The sequence below is a fragment of the Drosophila ficusphila genome, unplaced genomic scaffold, assembly GCF_018152265.1.
Source record: "Drosophila ficusphila isolate 14025-0441.05 unplaced genomic scaffold, ASM1815226v1 contig_197, whole genome shotgun sequence".
Lineage (NCBI taxonomy): Eukaryota > Metazoa > Arthropoda > Insecta > Diptera > Drosophilidae > Drosophila > Drosophila ficusphila.
Genome location: NW_025064091.1, coordinates 3893413 through 3914569, shown reverse-complemented (window position 1 = coordinate 3914569; position 21157 = coordinate 3893413). Strand labels below are relative to the sequence as shown.

The following is a 21157-nucleotide window of genomic DNA, read 5'->3' as shown; positions in this document are numbered from 1 at the left end:
GATTTGTCAAACAGAAACACATGCGGTATACAAAAAATATACTACGAATACTACGAACAAACAATCTTTATATACTTTTACTACAACTCAAGTTCTTCTCATTTACTTTGTATTCCTTAATGCTTTTCTTTATTTTTTTTTTTTTTTGGTTTTTCTTTGTTTTGGGTTTTATTTGTAACACTGTAAAAACGTGGAAAACATCATCTATGAGCTGGGTGTAAATATCAATTGTTATCGCCTGTCTGTCGATCATTTAATAATTGTTTCTATTTATCGGTCTATCGATCATTTCACTGTGGGTACTTAAGTTATTTGTATTGTAGGTGATTATGTAAATCAATGAAGAAGGCAATTCGTCAACAGGGTACTTGTGTGTAGGTATGTGTGTGGCTCAATCAATTAATCAATCAATCAATCATAAGTCGTTTAACGATTATATATGCCGCAATTCCGGGGGCCGGAAGTAGTTCGCCTTAACTTGTTTCATTTTTCAGATCTATTTATTTACACTGTGTGGTAATCGTTTGTTGCTAACAAACTGGTAATAGATTTCTATTTTCCAGTTTGCTGATTGTATTGTGGTGCGAATTGGTTCGGTTTTCGGAGTTAGTTTTCCAACTGCACTCCTATTTTCATCAGTTCACGGTTTGCCTTGGTTTATTGTCACTTGAGAGAGAGAGAGAGTTCTATTGGTAAATGCGTATTTTATTCGGAACTAGTTCTGGCCCTTGAGTTCAGAAATTGTGGCATACTTTGTAGCGCAACTTTTCATCAATTAGGTATTTAAAAAAGGCATTTGTTGTGGTTTGGAGCAGGGGCAGGTGGTTTTTAAGCGAGGATCCGCTTATTGTTCAAAGGAAACCCACACTTTAACTATCTTGTGGTAACAAAAAAAATAGATTCAAGTAAAAAATCAAAGCGGCTCGCTTCTCGTTTAGATTTAATCTATTGTTTACTATTGTGTAAAAAATCATCCATTACGGTTTAGCTTTTAATTCATTCGTCATTATAGTTGCTTGTTGTTTGTCCTTGTTGATTAGAGTTGATTAAAAAAATATGTTTCAATTTAAAAATATAAGTCGATTGTAAACATTTTCTATGTATGTACGTAATGCATTTGTAAAGCATTTCCTCCGCAGCCATTATGTTGTCGGTTTTCCATATTTCTATATCAACTTTTTCAACACTTTTTTGTAAATTAGATTTGTGTTTAAATATTGGTACTATTGTTGTTTGCTGTTGTTGCAGTTGTTGTATATATTTGGTTGTATATAATATATATCTAGATATATATACCGAGCGATATATGCATATATAAATATTGTTTGTTGCTTGTTTCTGTTCTGTTTTGCTGTTCATTCATTAGTTATATTGTATTGGAAGAATCTGTGTTTACCCTGAGCACTTTTTCTGCTAGAACAAATTGAAAATGAAAATTGAAAACGAAAAGATGATTGCACAAAAAACGTCTATGCCAAAAATGAAAACCGAAACGAACTTTTCAAAAGGTTCTCTTGCCGAAACTTGTAATTTTGTCATTTTGTCTTTATTATATGAGTTGGAATTTGGTTTTGGGAATTTCGTTAGGTAATTTTGAGTTACTGTTTTGGTTGATTTTGTTTGATTCTTTTATTGATTCCTTTTTCATGTATTTTTTTTTTTGTGTGCCAAAGCTCCTCTCTAGGTTTAAGTTTGTCGATCGAATTTCGCTTGGAATCGTTTTAAAACGAACTAAAAACGTTTGTATTACAGTAAGTTGAGTATGTTAATGTTGCTAGTATGCATTGTATGTATATAGATTTATATAAATTCGACTTGTATGCAATTCTAGCGTAATTGTTAATTAACATTATTTCCTCTCGATACCTTTTTAATTTTCTTTTCAACGGCTATTGCTGTACAAGTTGAAGCTTCGATTTAGGCATATATATCCTAGGCGATCGGGGATGTGGTAAGTGGTATGGGTCTGCATGTATGTGTGTGTGTATATGTGTGTGAGTGTCAGTGTGCTTGTCGCTATTTATATAGGTTCATATATAAATATCCTTACGTTCGCTTCTCCAAATATTTTGTATACATATATAATTTTGTATTACTTCTTGTTGCTGTTGTGTTTCTTGTCCTTGTATATATAATTTTAAATTCCTGTTTCCTTTAAAATGCATTTTTGCAGTTACGCCTAATGATATTTTTCTTTTTCCATTAATTAATTATTTTAAGGTTTGACCTGTGCTGTGAACTCAAGGAAGAACCCAAAGCAGAAATCGTAAAACCGAAGCTGAATATCTGAATATATATGCTGCTTCTATGTGAGTGCCTTAGGTGCCTTTAAATTTATATATTTAATTTATACATATCCTTTCGATTTTCAAGGTTTTCCAAAACTAAATCTTTTATAAACTAAAAAAAGCTAAATCAATTTTGAGTCTCTCGTTTCTATTCAGGCCTAAAAGTTTTTACTCGTAAAATTTCCACTAAAAATTTGTGTTAGCATTAACTTGATCCAAAAGTTCTTTTTCTCTCTTTTTTTACAATCAAAAAAAAAAAAAAAAACTGGCAACATTTGGAAAGTAAAAACCTTAAAGAAAACGAACAGAAAAGGGGAACAAAAAAGAAATTAAGCTAAAATCAAACTGTGTGTCATTTTTTCATTTGTGTGATTGGGTCAATTGGCAATTTTGTATATTTCGCTATATGTTTATAAATTATTTTGTTTTGCTGTTGTCAAGGAACTTGTTAGAAATTTTAATTCTTGTTGCTGCTGTTTGATGGCTTGTTGAAATATTAAAAATAAGACAATAATTGAAACACAAATTAACGTTTATGGGGGAACCAAACTAAGGAACTTTTGATCACAACTTAAGCGCTAAGCAAAATCAATTCTTAAATTCTAAACTTAATAAATAGTAAACCATATAAATGAGGGCAAATGGAAATGCTGACACAATGAATTTTTCAATGATATGTGAAAAGTTTGGATGAATATAAAAATGGGCAAATGAAAGTTGAACATAGAAAAAAAGGCCAAAAGTTGTAGATTTTTTTTTTATTTTCATTTCGTTTGTTTTTCCACTTGAACTGTTGTCGCTGTTTATTTTCACTTGTTATACCCTTGCAGAGCAAAGGGTATTATTGATTTTGAATTTAATTGTAATCTTTACATTAGTGTTAAGTGTGTTTTATTTTTGTGGTAGCTTGTCTGATTTCCTTTTCTCATATAGCTTACAAATTCATTGTGTTCTGGCTGAAAATCGTTTAACAAAATAATATGAGTGTGGGTAATACATTACGGAACAGAAAGGAGTTCAAACTTATCAAGGAAGTAAACAAAAAATATATCAAGTGTTGCCACGTTTTTTTTTAGTTAAATTGGTTTTGTTTTGTTGTTGCTAAAGCTAAATAAATTTCATATAAGTTGGTATAATAATAATAACATTTCGCTTAAACATTTAGAACTAAATATATATATGTTCATATATATTTATGTGGGTGTTTATATAAAAAAAATTTATAAGAGACACAGAGCATGAAACATTGTGTGTATGTATGTGAGAGTGTGTGTGGGGGTTGTTTTCAGTGCATTTATTTAATTAAAAAAATAGCAAAAAAAAAAAAATATTTCCTTTCAAATTGAAGCCCCCAACCCTCGACCATCCTTTTCCACCATTTGTCTACTTTTATTTCCTTGGAATGTTTTGGTTTTCTTCTCTCGATTTTCCCTGTTTTTTTTTCTGCGGCGGCTGTGCAAAATTTTTTTTGTCTGGCTTTGCCGAAAATAAAATCAATTGTTTCCCGTTTTGGTTTCTAATTTCCCCTATTGAAATGCAATTAAAATCATCGAGAAAGCTTTTGGTTTTTTTATATTTATTTACTCATTACGTTTATCGTTATTAATTGTTTATAATTTTGTTTCTAAAAGGCCGAAAATCACAATTTTGTTTTGCTTTCTTTTTCTTCATTTGTTCCTAAAGGTTAAATTTTGTTTCGTTTACGCTTGATTATGTTGGATAATTATTTATGCAGATATCCGTTAGCTTTTGTTTTAACATCACAATTATTGAATTGATGCCTGTTGCTTCTACTCCCCTAAAAATCCTCTAATACTGCATGAGAAAAGTAAGCCAACAACAAAGGTGAAAAAATGGCAACGCTTTTCCTCGCTTTTTCAAAATGCAAAGCAAATAATTTCCTCCCCCCTCTTTTCCTTTTTGGTTTTTTTGGTTAAATATTTTGTTATTCATTAATTATTCACTATTCTTGTAATGCTATCACAGCCAAATTGTTTAATCCAAAAGTTTTGTGTTTGTTTTCGTTTTTCGTTTCTTGCCAAAAGGTTTTTTATATTTTTGGTTTAAAATTTAGAATTTTGAATTTTGTCTAGCGTGCTTAATGTGCGTTTTGTTGTTGCCTCTTTTTCTTAATATTTAGTTTTGTTTTTGTTTTGGTTTTTTTTTGCAGCTTACTGTTCCCAATCCGTTGCCAAAAATCGAAAAAAAAAATCTTTGCGCCAACCGCAGAAACGAGATAATGGTTTTCCCTCGATTTTCACGCTTAGCCTCAGCCACAAAAGTTTTGTCACAAAACTTCCTTGGTTTTTATAGATAATTTTTGTTTTCATTTGTTTATAATTTTGAGATCGATTTGCATTTCTTGTTGTTTCGTTTGCTGTTGTTGCCGGGCTAATCACTTGAGTGGGTGGAAATAGGGATCCGAGGGTCTGAGGAGCTTCAAATTCCATCAGCCAAAGAAGAGAACAAAAAATCTATGATTACTTATTTAACGCTTGGATATATCTAAGCTCTCCCTTTGTCTGCTTTAGTTACTAGCACATTTCATAATCGTAAAGCCAAAGGGGGTGTGGTCTCTTTCAAAGCAAAGTAAACTTGGTAGGGTGTTGGTAATGTTAATGGTATACCAAAAAGAAGTGGGGGAAAACATGTGAGTTTGCGTCAAGAATTTCGGGTGATCTTCAAGCCAAATGTTCTGTTTTTTTTCTTCGCTACAGCTACCCTTAGTTGGTATTCCTAGTGTGTGTTTTTTTCCCTCTACTACTCATATACATATATATATTTTTGGTTTATGTATAAGATTTATATAAATATCGTTAAGATCACAGATATTCTATGTAATTCTGCTGCTGCTGCTTTTCATTTTCATTTTCATTTGCATTTGCATTTGCATTTTCGATTTATCAAATTTTATCTGAATTCCAAAAATGTCTCTGTTTCGGTTTCTGCATCTGGTTTATATAGATATATAAATATTGTATATAGATATATGTATATGTTACTGTATAATAAGTTCTGTGAGTGTATAATATACGCGTGTGTGAGCGAGGGGATCGGGGGACTAAGTTGCACTAACTCACTATCGAAAATAGTCCTCTATATAGCGATTCGATCTGTAGCCGATCAGCCTGTGGTTTTTCTCTTGTGTATTGGTGTTTTGGGGGATATGTATGTTCGACTGCGTTCTCTTGCTCAAAACTAAAAACCAAAGACGCACAAAAGAATGCTACACTTGATGAGTTGGTGAACTGTTGAATTGTTGTGTGGATTTTGTGTTGTGTTGTTTTCAGTGTCCCCAGTTACTTTGCTTTTACTTGGTTTAGTTTTGAATTGGTGTTGGATTTCTGTTCACCAGTTCACTTTGCTTCTACTGATTTCGACCGTTTCTAGTCCTGCGGGTGTTGGGGTTCTCTATCTTTTCGATCGGGGACAGGGATTATGTTTACTTTAAGCTACTTTAACGCTTTATTATTATCGTCAACATTCTAGGTTCTCGGATCCTTCGGCTTCGGCTGCTACTTAAAAAGTTACATCACGTGTGTTCACTGTTCTTTTCATTACGTTTATGTTTATCGTTATCGTTATCGTTAATCGCTATCGCTAGCATTACTAAATCGTATTCAATTAGATCAATTGTATCATGTATAGTTAGCAATTTTTTATGTTTTTAATATTTTTGTAAATTTCTTTTCAATTTTTTTGCGCTTTTTCTTTCTTGCCTATATGTCTTACATTCTCTAACATATACTTTTGAAAAATATATATATCATATATATATATATATATTATATATATCATTTTTATTAGATTCCTGCTACAACTCTCACGCTGCGCTTTAACTGTTTTCCTGGGTAGAAAAAACGATTCTCCCTCTCTTACTGCCATCCAAAAAACGGGGATATATCTTCCCCAGTATTTCCTCACATCTATCTCCAAGGACTCTATCCTGTGTATCATCATCAAAAAAAAAAAAAAAAAAAACAAGTTCGCTTCTTGGTATAAACTTCAACAATTCGACAATATGCTGCTATATAATGTGTATAATGTATATATTAATATAGATGTTTTGTGTACGGTTATAGCCTGCCTGCTCTATTGTGTCTGTGAGTGTTTTGTTTTCTTTTGTTTAGTTGTGTTGGTGTAGGTGTTGGTGTGTTGCTGTCTCTTTCCTATTTGCTAGAGTTTCTTTTCGCACAGAACTTTTAGAACTGAATCCTCGTTTACATAATTAATAAAATATATACATATGTATATACATGGTTTCAACGGTATATACATATAAGTGGGTGTGTGTATTTGTGTTTGGGCTGATGTTGTGTTTGTGTATTGGTGTTGTATTGGTCTCTCCTCCTCTTCCTTGTTTTTCCTCCTTAAGTAAGTCAAAGTTCTTGTTCGCTCGTTTTCCTCATCAATTGTTGTTGTAATTGAATTGGTTGATGTTGTTGATGTTGTTGTTGTTGGTGTTTTGCAAGTAGTTTGCATTATTATTGTTGCTGTTGTTGTTGTTGTTATTGTTATTATTATAGTAGTAATAGTAGTAATAATAATAATTTAATAACAAACTAAAATCGTTTCACTATTGCGGCAACTCATCCTTTGTATCGACCGGGCTGCTGGGTGAGAAAAACTTGCGCCCATACTTGGGAAAATGCGTTTTCTCGTGCGCCTTGAGTATCGTGGAGCGCGAGAAAGTTTTTCCGCACATAGTACATCGGAACGGCCGTTCGCCTGCAATGCGATTTCCCCAAAAAGAGGGCAAGGAAATCAAGGAAATACGTCACGATATAGATAAAATTGATAATATATGTAACTGGTTCAGAAAATGGAGATGCGGGATGAGAATGTCAGGGCCTAATGGTATTTAAATGAATTTTAAAAAATACAGAACTAGTATTACCAACATAGCTTGTTTTAAGAAAAATATTTGATAGTTTGAAATAATTGAATTTCGGAGGTTTTATTTTACAAATTAATCCATTGAATGAAATGAAAGTCATTTTGTAACTATACGTCTGATACGCCATTTGAAATATTTAAGTTGTACAACAAGGCGTATGAGCAACGTTAGGAAAATATAACGTATACGACTAGTTGCACAGAAAACACCACGTATACACCTATTTAAAAAATCTACGAGTTTGTTTTGATGGGTTTTTTCTTTGGAATTTCATTAAAGGAATTGTACTTTTTTTTGAGTAGAAAAATAAACATTTGTTGGTTAGATATAATTGAATTGCTGGGGGGTGCTTTTGTTATATAAATTATTTCAGTCTGTGAAAGGGAAGTTATTTTGTAAAATTAAAGTTGAAAACTACGTATGATACGCAATTTGAAATATTTAAGTTGTACAACAAGGCGTATGAGCAACGTTAGGAAAATATAACGTATACCACTAGTTGCACAGAAAATATCACGTATACACCTAGTTAAAAAATCTACGAGTTTATTTTGATGGGTTTTTTCTTTTGAATTTCATTAAAGGAGTTGTACTTTTTTTTGAGTAAAAAAATAAACATTGTTGTTATTGCCGGGAGGTGTTTTTGTTATAGAAATTATTTCAGTCTGTGAAAGGGAAGTTATTTTGTAACTTTAAAGTTGAAAATTACGTCTGATACACAATTTGAAATATTTTAGTTGTGCCACAAGGCGTATGAGCAACGTTAGGCAAAATATCACGTATACGGCTAGTCGCACATTAAATATTACGTATACGCCTAGTAAAAATAGAACGAGTTTATTTTTATGTGCTTTTTTGGGATTTAATTGAAGGGATAAGTCTCTTTTTTGAGTAAAGAAAGGCCACTAAAAAATTAAACATTTTCTATGAATGTACCCCTAAGATTTATATTGGCAACACTTTAAAGAAAATGGGACAATGATCGGGTGGGCAATGATATATGCAGGTCAGGGGATTGTGATCGATCGAGTGATCGCTTTAGAACTATAGACTTACCGGTGTGCACGCGACAATGATCTTTCATGTGGTGGCGCAGCTTAAACGCTTTGCCACAAAACTCACATTTAAATGGTCGATCACCTGTATGTACCGACAAATGCGTGATCAGTGATGTAACATCGGGAAAACTTTTAGCACAGAACTTACACATGACAACACTATTCGGATCACTGGACGCGGCGCCCAGCAGCGACGCTGACTGCGATTGTGCGGCGGCCGCCGCTGCCGCCGCTGCTGCTGCTGCGGCGGATGTTGATGGGGATAGGGAACCGCTGGCGGTGCCGCTGCCAGCACCACCGCTGCCCGCTCCACCACCACCACAGCCGCCGCTGCCGCCCGTTGCCGCCGCAGCCCCCGAGCCACTGCCACTTCCGCCGCTTCCGAGCAGCAGGCCAGCGCCATTTCCGGCGGAAGTGGACGAGCGCACCACCGCCCCCCTGGCCACCGCCTCCTCCGCCTCCACCGCCCGCCGTCGCTTCCAGACAACTGGCCGTCAAACTTTGAAAGGTGCAACCGGCGCTGGCCAGCGAAAGGGCCGCCTCCATCTCGATGCCAAAGGCGGCGGCCACCGCTGCCACCTGCTCCTGTGTATCGCTGCCGGAAGTGGCCGCCATTGCGGCGGCGTTCATCTGAAAGGCGAACGGCGATGGCAGGCCGGCGGCGGCCAGATTCAGATCGCCGAGCAGGTGCGAGTGAAATAGCGCCGTTGTGGCCGGTTCGCGGTACTCGAGCGTCTTCAGCGAGTGCGTCAACAGGTGGCGGGTGAGTTTCGATTGGTTGGGGAACGCCATGCGGCAGTAGATGCACATGTGCATCGGCGGCGGCGGGGGGCTGTGAGGGGGATGCTGCTGCTGCTGCTGCTGCTGTTGGTGGTGCAGCAGAGCGGCGGCCGCCCCAACGCCCACAGCGTGTGGTGGGGGCTGTTGTTGTTGGTGGGGCGATTCGGACGTTTCCTGGAACAGACACCAAACAAAAATCCAACATCAACTTCTTTACTTGCTTTACTTTCGGTTTTTTTTTTTTGGTATTTTTTTTTTTAGTTTTGGTTTTGGTATTTTTCTAGGTTTTCGTTTTTTTTTTTTTTTTTGCTTTTCAGTTTCAGTTTTTGCTGGCAATCGATTTGAATTCTATAGCTTTTTAGCATCGCCTCTCTGCTGGTCTTGAATTTTTGCTTTTCTTCGTCTTCTTTGTCTTTGGCAAAACTAGTATTTATTTATTTTTTGTTCTAACGGTAACCAAAAAAATAATCATAAAATTATTTGTTTACTTGGAGTGAGAGAGAGAGAGAGTAAGAGAGAGAGAGAGTTATATATAGGATGTTCCAAAACTAAGACAACGTAAATTATGCAGTTTTTAGAAAAGAAGGTAATCACAGATTATTTTTACTCCGCCTTTACTTCGTTTTCGGTAAAATAAATCAGCGTTGGAACTCTAGTATTTAAGTTGTACATGAGAGTGGGAGAGAGAGGTAGAAGGAAAATTAGGAAAAAAACAAATTACAAACTTTACAATTGTTGAGAACAAAAAAAAAAGTAGTACGGAAAATTAAGGCAAGGAACTGAAAACGGAATCAATGAATCAATGTCATCAGAGAAGAGGAAACTTAGAAATGGAAAATTTGGGGGCCATTTGCCGGCCCAGCACTGCTCTCCTCCGGCTCTGCGCCTCTCCCCACTCCGCCGGATGTGGATCTGGACCAGGTCGAAGGCCATGGACCAGGCCCAAACCGCGGCCGAGTGCTTCAAACGTGTCTCAAACCGTTGCATGGATGCCAAAAAAAACAAGAGGGGGTTTCAGCATTTGACTTTCGTTGTGTATTTCATTAGTTGTTTTTCATTCTTTTTCTTTTCTTTTGATGTTTATTGCTTTACAAGAATTGCTTTAACAAGGTTTCTGGTATTTATTTCATTTTTGGTATTTTTTTTGCTTTTTTTTTTTTTGGTTTTCAAGAAGTTGAATTTCGATTTTTGTTTGGGCGTTGTTCGAAAAACGTCACATAATCGTACGTTAAGTATTGATAAAGCTTTTTCATTGCTTTCCTTTTTGATTTTGGTTTTACATTTAGTTTTTGTGTTTTTTTTTTTAATATAGTTTTTGTTTGTGTAAACTTATTGTTAAAAATTGTTTTGTTTTGTTGTTTTTTTTTTTTGCTTAAATTTGACGTTTTGACCAAAGGGTTTTGATCAATTTTGGAACGCGGTACGCTTTTTCGATTTTGAAGTTTTAATTTGGTTGAACAGTGATTTCTTTCGTACTTGAATTACATTGTCAAATCATAAACAAAAACTTGGGGTCGGATTTATTCAGTCACCTGGCAACAAGTTGTAGGCACTAATTTAACTAAAAGTTTTATGAAAAAAGAGCTTTTCACCACGCATACCTTGCATACATCCTCCTCTTTTCTTTCCTTTTTTTTTGGTTAAAAATTTTGAAAAAACTTGGTTTTTGTCTGATTTGACAGTTTCTAGCACGAAAAAAATCAATACAAATAATAATAGTTAAATCTGTACATAAATGTCCATAAATGCTTAAACAAAAAGAGTAAAATTTGGAATAAAAACAAAACGAAAAAAAAACATACAAAATTTTGGGTTGTCGGAGAAAACAAACTCTGGGGGCCAAATCGTGTTTTTTGTGTTCAACAAATTTCGTGTGGTTCAAAAAGGTTCAAATCAAAACAAACAAAAATGCAATTGAAATAAGTTAAATCAAATCAGTGGCTTCACTTAACTATTTTCAAGAAGTTTTTCCATATGCCGCACTCTTTTTTCGCAAAAAACTCAAATGGTCGGATGTTACAGAAAAAAAAAACACAAAAATAAAAGGCACATTGAATCTAACGAATGGTTATACAAGTCATGGGAAATGTTCATTCAGCACAGCCATGTTCAAAAAACGCAGATCAACTTCTTGACAATGTCAAATATATCAAATTAAAATAAATGTTAAAAAACAATCAACATTTTTCTTTTTTCTTATCACATTTTTCTTTCTCACATTTTTCTTTTCTTTTCTTTTCAGTTTCTTTTCTTCTTTTTTTTGTATTATTTGTAATAAATGGCACAACGAAAAACAAAAAAATGTGCAACAAAAGGTAAGTAAGAAGGGGAAAAAAGGCAATGGAAATGAGAAAAAGTAAGGACGGAAAGTAAAAATAAGTGAAAACGGAATTTCGGATGCGGATTCAAGGATCCATTTAGCCCTAAAGCTAAGAAATCTGCGCACAAAGTACTATCCTCATGGGTATCTCATGGGACATAGGGGATCGACCGAGATTCCATATCTTATAAAATAGGTGGCACAGTTGCATTTGAGTCAGGTATTACACATTACACACATTTACTTAGGCGTACGCATATATAGTACGTGTGGTATGTAAATATACCTAGAGAAAGAGTAAGATCTTCAGACTTATACGTACGGAATATGGTATGGTATCATCAGTAGGTACAACATTTAGTTCAAAAATTCAGATAACCAAAAAAATCGACCAACAGAACAATCAAACACACAAACACACTCAATCACACATCCTTTCGATATTCGATAACCAATATCCGATATCCGATATGTCTTTACTTGAATAGAGCACAACAACGATAAATGATATGGAAGGAAACAGAGGCATATTTTATGTATACATACGAGTAGGTTTTATATAGTAAACACAAAAATTTAACGACAGAGAGAAAGAGAGACAGACAGAGCGATTGGATTATTAAATAGAAAGATATAGAGTAAGAAATAGAGGTGGAAATCGAAGAAACAAGAGTAATGAAACGAAAGTACACAACATCGATTCCAAAAGAGAGTAAAAGAGACAGACAATAGAGCATAGAGTACAGTAGGTAACAAAAACACACAAAAAATCTATAAATGAAATGAAAAATCACACACATTGGTTAAGTTAAAATAAATCAGCCAAAAAATATCACTAATCAAGGAACAATTTAATCAATTAAAACAAAATTATCTAGGTGTGTTTAAGAAAAGCACAGTCAAGAGAATTTTAAAGAGATCTTATACAATTTTTTTTAATCTTTGATTTTTGTAATTGAAAAACAACGTAGATTTTGGTATTTAATTTCTTTTTAATAAATTTAAAATACGAATTTATATACTTATGTACTCTGAGATGAAGATCTGTAAATATCATTCAAGGACACATATATAAAAGGAACCCTTATTCCTATTTTTAAAAGAAAACGACATTAACTGGCTAAGAAAAACACTTAGATTCACAAAATGGAAATCATTAACTTGAAAATGAACGACAACAAAAATGAAAATCATGTTTATAGAGAGAAATGAAAGACATTTAGCTTATGGAAAAATAGAACACACACATTTACCATTTACATAAACGAACAACGAACGAACGATTTATGGTAAAAGCGTTCCACATTTAGATAATACATATATATCGTTGAAAAAATAGTATTATAGTATGTTGGTCGAGTGTAAGTTTGTGGGTGTGTGTGAGTGTGTGAGTGTGGTATGTTGGTGTGTGAGTAAGTGTTAGTTCGATTTTCTATAATTTGATTGAGATTTCGTTATTTTTCTATTATTTTGGTTGCATTTCTTGACTGTTATTACTCTTCTTGTGGTTTTGTTTATTTTTTTTTTTTTGCGGTTATGCAGTTTGAAAAACACCAAAAGCGCTTTAGTACGATTCTTTCTTTGGTTGATAAATTAATGCATTTTATATATATATATTGAGGTATATATATTTCAGTTATCAATTGCACAACGTTCAGATCTGGACCCCTCTCTTGTTTTATTTGATGGAGATTTTGTGGTTTCTTTTATATTGCTGTTCCGTATTCGTATTGATTAATAATATTAAAAGCACAACACACAGTTTGACACATCGATAATATTGATATAGATAGAGACAGAGAGACAAAGAGAGCGAGAGAGACAGATAAAGTGACACACAGAGCGAGAGCGAGATAGATAGTAAGTTTTAAGACAGAGATAACAATTTAATAGCAAAAAGTACATTTACAAGTTAAGTTTCAAGTGAAATCAAATAAAAAAGGGTTAAAACAAATGGCTTCTTCGTTTCAGCTAGTTGCAATGCAAAGAAAGGAAAAATATTCGATTTCTTAGGTTGGGAATCGGGGGATCATAAATATATATAAGTGGGTACGGTCCAAATTTTGTGCAGCGAATTTTGATTTCATTTACAGTTTTTTGTTTGTCAAATTTTTCGGTTATAGGGGGATTTTAGTTTAGATTTTTTCACAAAGCGCAAAATTAAAATATAGTTTTTATATTTGTTGTTCTTTTTTTTAGTTGTTTTGCTTGGCCAAAATGTTAGGGGGTGTATGGTTTTGAATTCTTTTCATGGGTTTTCATAAAACATGCATTATATACATACGTTTTAAAGCTCTACCAAATTAGAAGTTTGTGCGTTAGTGTGTGGATGAAGGTGTGATCTTAGATCTAATTAATAATTAAAACAAATTACTGTCGTTGCAGTTGTTTTTACAGGTGATATAATTTTTAAAATAGGAACCTTTGGAAATGAAATGATCTTTGCACTCTGCTGCAAATTCACCTAAGAATATAAACCCAACGAGTTGCTTTTCCAACGTTTCCCCATAAATTTAAATGTACATCTGGGCTTTGGCTTTAAGGGAGATGGCTAGACCAATGCACCAGTAACTTACATCCACTGATGTTGCGTGATTTTAGCCGGCAAAAGACAGACAAACAGGCCAGCAAATAAACAAACTTTCCATTAGCCAAATTGCAGTTTTGGCCTCTCCCGCTCTTGGCAGCGGATTATTGAATAACCCCAGTGCAGGGTCCGCCAAAATCTGGGTCACCACAAGCAAAAACGCCAACAAAAAATAAGAAAATAAAAACAGTCCGAAAAAACGAAATAGGCAGGCGATTGGGGAAATGGCCAAGAAGTTGGGCCGTGAGTCGATGAACCGCTTTGATTCAAAAGTCGAAGAGTTCAACGAGCCTACGCCTAATGGAGTGATTATCTGGTCCTCCGGAATTGCTTCCTCCCGAACTTCCCCGATTTTCCCAAAAGAGCCAGACGCACTCCACATCTGGCTTCTGCTATTGCCACATTGCAGTTAATGTCCTGCGTCCTACACTGCGAGAAAACTGGCGAGAGGAATAAAGGAAACCAGTGGTGAAGGAGGAATGAAAGCCTAAACACTTGAATTCCGCCTTCAAAAATATTCTAAGCCAATTGGTTGGCTAAGTTAATTAGGTTTAAAATGGTCGTCAAATTATCTAAGAATTTCTATATTTCCCAAACTTTTCTTGTGAACTTTTAAATGATTTTTCTAGGAGTTTTTCGTTAGTTCATGGAACTGAACTACAATTAAGATTTCTTGGAGAAAAGAACAAGTTTAAGAACACATTTTTCTTCGAGTGCAGTCATCAATGTCTCCACCTCCTTGGTCGTCTTGAGTCCCGACTTCGTCATCATCGTCATCGTCATCGTCGTGTCGTCGCCGCAATAATAATCAAATATCGATCGATGTGCGTCTGGTTTCGGTTGCCCCTTTGGCTTGCTTCTTTTTCTACGAAAAATTTTCGACGGTCGTCGGCCTTTTCTTGTTCATTTTGATGCCGTTTTGCGGAGCTTTAAGCCCTCAACCTCCACCTCCACCTGCACATCCATCTCCATCTCCACCTCAACCTCAACCTCAACCTCGACCCCCATTTTTTCCCCCCGCCTGCCACATTTTAATAAAAGCAAATTTTTAATGAAAACTCTCTTGGTTCTGCCTTGCCTTTTTATGCCGCATGAGAGCCACATATATATATGTATATATGTATGTATGTATATATATTGCAGATGGTTTGTTTGCATTTGGTGCGCTTAATTATTTTCTTTTTTTGAAGGTCCCTTTCATTGCAATCAAAAAATAGACGCAATAGATGACGCATATAACGCATCTGGCAAATATTGCGGAAGCCCATAGAAGTTGGGTTGCTGGCGGAATGAAAGCGGAAGCGACTATTTCAAATATTTTCGCTGCGCTCCTTTTTCGTAATATTTTTGCACAAATTATTATGTATTGTTATAATTCCCTTTTTTTTATTGCACTCTTTTTTTGTTTTGGGAAAGAGTTGGGAGGAGCAGAAATTGGCAGGAGTGCTGCACGTTGGCATTGATATATATTTATGGGTATGGCGTTTTTGCAGCCTGTGCATATATATATATTTATTTGCGTTCTTGTATTTGGTATCTTCTCTTTTTATTTAAGGGAGACGCGCGGAAATGGCAATCTCTGCTCTTTTCGCAGATTTTTTTGTAATAAAAAAAATATATATAATAGATGTGTGTGGGAACAAAACAAACAGTCCAAGTAGTCGAACAACCGGCAAGGGAACTCGATGACGAAGCCAAACGAGGCAGAAGTCAGGCCTCGAAAAGTTCGCATTGATGCAGATGCAGATGCTGATTCCGATGACGATCGGCGGTCGGAGAGGGGGTGGAAGTTCAAGAGCAAAAGGGGGAGGGAAATGGCCACCCGGGGGAGCTGGATTTTAAATTTAAGCGGTGTCCCATCAAAGAATAGGAGTCTAAAATGATAAGCCATCAGAATCTGTCTACAATTATATAGGAATTTTCTAACTTTTTAGTAAGTCTAAATAAGTTTGAAATATAAATATAAATTTAGCTGGAAAAGAAATTAACCTTAAATACTTTCAGTTGAACTATTCTTTATTACTTCCAAATAGTTTATTATTAAAATGTATTTATTTTTTCTGCCTTGAATACTGACGCAAGTTCACCTATTTCGATTTATTTATTTTGTTAATTGAGTCACCCAATGGGCAAAGGTTGCTACTTCTGAACTGGTGATCTGGTTTACCTAAAAGGCTCTTTCAATTTTCATTGAAAAGGCTTAAAGTTGTCGGGGCTATTAGCAGTTTTGTAGCTTCATTCCCCCTTGTTTAAGCCGAAATAAAAACCGAGCAAATCGGCGGGAAGGAGTGAGGGTAAGGGGTATGGTAAGGGGAGTGGAGGGGAAGGGAAAGGGGAGGAGGGGGAGGCCCACCAAAAAGCACTTGAAAAACTTTGCAATCAACGCAGCGCGGGGCATCGAGCGCTGATTACAATGCCCCGGCAGAGAAGTCGCCGTCGCCGTCGCCGTCGCAGTTGCAGCGCAAAATGTGCAATGTGCGTGAGGGGGGGGGGGTGGTAAAAAAAAAAGAAAATGGGGGGAAAGAGGAGGGGCTTGGTTGGTTGCTGCCCCACACAATGCAATATATTTTCGCTTTGGCATTTGTTGCGTTTTGGCAGCATTTTTTGTTGTTGACTCTTTTTTGTATTTTTTCTGTTTTTTGTTTATTTGTTTGGATATCCGCTGCCTCACAAAAATCTTTTTTTTTTTGTTTTGCGGTTTTTTTGTGCATTGCATGATTGACAGTTGCCAGGCATTGATGGAGGCTTAGAGTGGCGGTGGGCGGGGCACCGAGGGGAAGGGGAAGTTGGGGGAGGAGGGGGCGAATGCAATACCTAAATGCATTCAGTCAAAAGTTGTGCGAAAGCCTCCGAATAAAAATATTAAAAAATATATGTATATTCCCGGCATATATGTAGATATACCAACGTTAACAAATCCATGTGCACAACGACAGTAGAGGTGAGAATAATAGCGCTCTAAATATTAGATTTCGCTTTCGTTTTTGAAGTTTTGAACTTACTACAAAAGTTACCCCTTTTGATTGAGGTTTGAGAATGTTAAGATTACAAATAATTACATTTTAATCATCAAAAGTGATGCTTAAGGAATTTATTAATGAATTGATTTAATAGTTTTACTTTGATTAGGAACAGAACAAGTGGAAACTAATTTTTGATGAAGACTATAGTGCAATTTATTAATAGGATTATAAATGAATTAAAACCAGTAATACCAACTATTTCATTTAACCTTCTTCCCCGGAAATCCTTTAAGCAATTACTTGGACAAATACACCCCAAATTAAGCACGAAATTTGGAAATTACTGGCACTTTCGTCTGCACTCCTAGAATTTCCCCCTCGCCTGTCCGAACGTTCATATTACGCATACGCAACGTAGACGGCAAACAAACAACGCGAATGCTGACAAGGGCAGGTGGTGGGGCTGCGGGGAGGGAAGGCGCTGGTTGCCAGGGGGTTAAGGGGCCCAAAAGGGCCTCAAAGGGGGAGGGGGATGTTGGGGGTACCGACGGTTGGGGGTCGACTCATAAAATGCAAGCACAGCAGCGACAGTTGAGAGGGCCCGCCTAAAGGTATGCTATGAAAAAATTGCATAAGAGCAGCAGCTCGCAAAAGCGAGAGGCAAACACAAAAAAAAGGGAACGCATTTGTTTCAAAATTAAATACTCATGTGTGTGCCTGTGTGTCTGTGAGTGTGTGTGTGTGTAGAAAAGAAAGCAAAAAGAAAAAGAAAGCAAAAGTTGTTGGTTTTGTGCGTTGATTTTCTGTTTTGGTTTTGTTTCACTGCAACTTCAGCTCCCCTCGTTATAATCATTTCCCCCAAACCGCTGGCAAAGTGAAAGAGCAGCGGTGAAAGGGGCAAGGAAACGGGGGAAACGGGAGAAGCGGAGAATGGAGAACGGAGAAAGGAGTGCAAGGCAGCAAAAAAAAGAAAGTGTAAAAGCAAAAGTATTTATTATGCGGCAATGGCTTGGAGAGGCCTACAAGAGGCCTGCAAAACATCAGAGTCAACGAATTGCACCGCAAACACACAAAAAAAACTGAATTAGTTGTAAGCAATAATTTTCAAAATTTTAAAAACATAAGAAATAATAATCCCTTACTTTAAAAACCAGTTCTTAAAAAGATGGTTAGATAAAATATGGAATATAAAAATTGGAACGATGCTGAACATAATAAATCTCTGTTAAATTGAACTTAAAGGGAAGTAAACCTTTCGGTTAACTAAGTTAATTTCATGAACTATATTAGTTCCTTAAATATATTTTCTTAAATTTATATCAAAATTTGTTCTGTGCAACACGCAACCGACCCTCACACAGATAGTCGCACACACATACCCACACACACAGACGTAAACGACGTCAACGTCCGCAGACTCGAGGCGGCTGCCACTTTTTTGTTGCCTCCTTTTGGGCTTTCTTTTTCCCAAGCTTTCTTTTTTAGATAAATTTTTATTTGAATTTATGCATGTGCGTCTCCCAGGGAGAAAGGGGCTTGCGAAGAAAGGGGATTTGGGGGTGTTGAGAATTGAAGAAGAGGTTGGAGATGCATATGCACATATAATAAACACCATGTTTGCAATGCTCCAGACTTCCTAAAAAGTTTTCGGTTACGTTCATTTGGGGGAAGTTATCGAAACGGGGAGCCTTTTGTCTAAAATATTTGGGGTAAATATTCAAACGCTAAAAAAAGAGTTTTAAAGGTTTCTGTGGGAAGTTAGCAAAAGGAATTACTACATCATATATACTGATTTCTCTTTTTATTAATATCAGTTTCAAACTCGTGAAAGTCATTTTTTTTTTGGTTTCCTTGAAAATGAGCTCCTGAAATCCCTTTTTACAGAGAAGAACCTGCAATTGTCATGCATCGCGGGACCGTAACCTTTGGGCAAGTCAACACTGTGCGACTTGCATTTTAATTTTGCAAGCTTTTTTAGGCGCTTCTGGGTTTTTGACAACATTTCCGCTGGCTTGGCCCATCTGGGGCCTGTCATCCAGCTTCTGCCGCCCCGAAATTCCCCCTTAAACTCGTCAAGCGCTGCAACAAAGTGCGTTATGCATATATATATTTTTCTTCTTTTTTTTTTTTTTGCTGCCTTTTTCCACTGCACTGAAGTAGGGAAAAGCGGGCAGAAGAAGAGGCTAGGAAACATAAGAAAAACGACAGTGGCTACTCGTGTTCCTTTTGCTTTCATACTCCTATTTTTTTCCCCACACATTTTTTCGCGTTTATCCCTGTTGACGAAAATTTTTCGCTTAAAAAGACTGCGAAGAAGAAGGCGGAGTTGGAGGAGAATGTAATGTGAAAATATATTTGCCGGAAGCTAAATGTTTTGCCGGGCGGGTACAGTTGTGCTTGTGCCGTGCGCCCAAAAGTATGCATTACATTCATTTTGAATGCGAGCCAAAATTAGTGGAGACAACCGGCGAACGAGGAGGCGAACGCGGAATGCCTTGTTCGCACTGGGGAAAAAATAAATTGAATATCGAGCCACCCACACAGTCCAGGCATTTTCTTAGTTTGTTTTTTTCGGTTTTTTTTTTATTTTGTTTTTGTTGCTTGCCTCCTCTTTGTTTGTCCTGCTGCAACATGCGACAATTTTTCTCATTGTTTGATTTGAATATTTGATTTGGTTTTTATTTTATTTATTTAGCAGTCTCAAATAATAAATGTGCGGACATGGAAAGGCTGTCGGGCAGCCAGGGTACCCAATGCGTATACTCTGTTTTTATATTATTTTTTCAGAAGTTAAAAGAAATTAGTAAGATTCTAATAATAAAAACAGATATAGACAGGGACCAACAATACCGTTAATTCACTTAAAATGAGTTCCTAATAATTGTTTGGAATATATTTAAAGTTAATCACTTTTTCCATAGATATTCGAAATGGTCTTTTGCTGATTGTTGAAAAGTATAACCAACAAAGTAAAAACCTTGTGAATAACAACATCACCTTTTCGAGTCATTTACTTTAAAAGTGTTGTACCTTTGATCAAATCTAAATCACAGGGAATCCCCCTCGTCGAACTCTTTTATGTGTAATTTTTTCGAGAAGGCCTGGACATTGCCACCTCTCTTGACAGCCATATTGAAAATTATAGTGTCGTAAACATGCAACTGCAACAACAGCATTGGTGGCAAATAAAAAATTAAATTAAAATAGAAAGGAGCGGAGGGAAAGAGAAGGGAACGGAGGAAGAAGGACCTCGAACAGAACATGGCCAGTAAATAAATAATACAAACAAAAAATTCCAGGGGAGTAGAGAAAGAGGGGCGGAAAGGGGGCGGGGAGGGGCACAAAATTGCAAACGGAAATTGCCAACAATGTGTGGCAAGTGAAAAGTGGAAGTGGCCCACAAAACGAAGCGATAAAAAGTCAACTACCATCGAAATAAAACCAAACACAAAATTCTATCAACTGTGCGAAAACTTATGGCATAGAGTGTTTAGGTGTGTGAAAGTGTGGGAAATTTACAGAGCGATATTTACACACATATATATAGATATATATATATACGACAACAACAACATTGATTACATACACATAGTTTTGGATTAACTAACAAAATTACATAGACACTTATCGATAGACATTTAGAGGGAGATAGAGTGTGTGAAAGAGCTATCTAAAGGTAGAGAGAGACAGATATATATATATAGAGAGAGAGAGAGAGCGCTACACATTAAACAAATTATATTTACTATATGGAGCTAGGAAACTGAACAACTAACATTTAGTATTGTTTTTGTTTTTTGTTTTTTGGTATCTCAAATTACTTTAAAGGTTTTTTTTCAACTGAATAGAAAAAAGAAAAACTTTCTTAGGTTGGGAAAAACTTGATATGTATATAGGGCATAGATATAGATAGATAAGATATATATATATATTTATATAGATATATATGTATGGGTTATATATGTATAAAAAATTCATAGACAAAGAACACGACGAAGAGCAAAAATATATGTTGAGTTTTGATTTTGTTTTCTTTTGCATTTGTTTTTGGATTTTGTATTTTGTTTTTTTGGTAATTAAGTATATAAATATGGCATATAGAGTTATATATAAGAACAGACAGAGAGAGAGAGAGAGCAATACTTAATATGGAGAGATATACATATAGAAATGGAGTCGGATCGAGCCAGATTGGGATCAGATAGATCTCCTTAGCGAGATGTATATCTCGGAATTCGTATTTTGTAACGTATTTTGTTTCGTA

At 35.8% G+C, this 21157-nt stretch overlaps 1 protein-coding gene across 1 annotated transcript in view; it reads right to left on the bottom strand.

Moving 5' to 3' along the window:
• Window positions 1–3414: 3414 nt before the first annotated feature.
• LOC108097505 (longitudinals lacking protein, isoforms J/P/Q/S/Z) overlaps window positions 3415–21157 on the bottom strand; it is a 70195-nt gene continuing 52452 nt past the window's right edge. The window contains 4 exon segments of the mRNA XM_017199818.2: window positions 3415–7016; window positions 8242–8325; window positions 8392–8686; window positions 8688–9197. Coding sequence (XP_017055307.2) covers window positions 6865–7016; window positions 8242–8325; window positions 8392–8686; window positions 8688–9197 — 1041 coding nt within the window. The 3' untranslated portion in view covers window positions 3415–6864.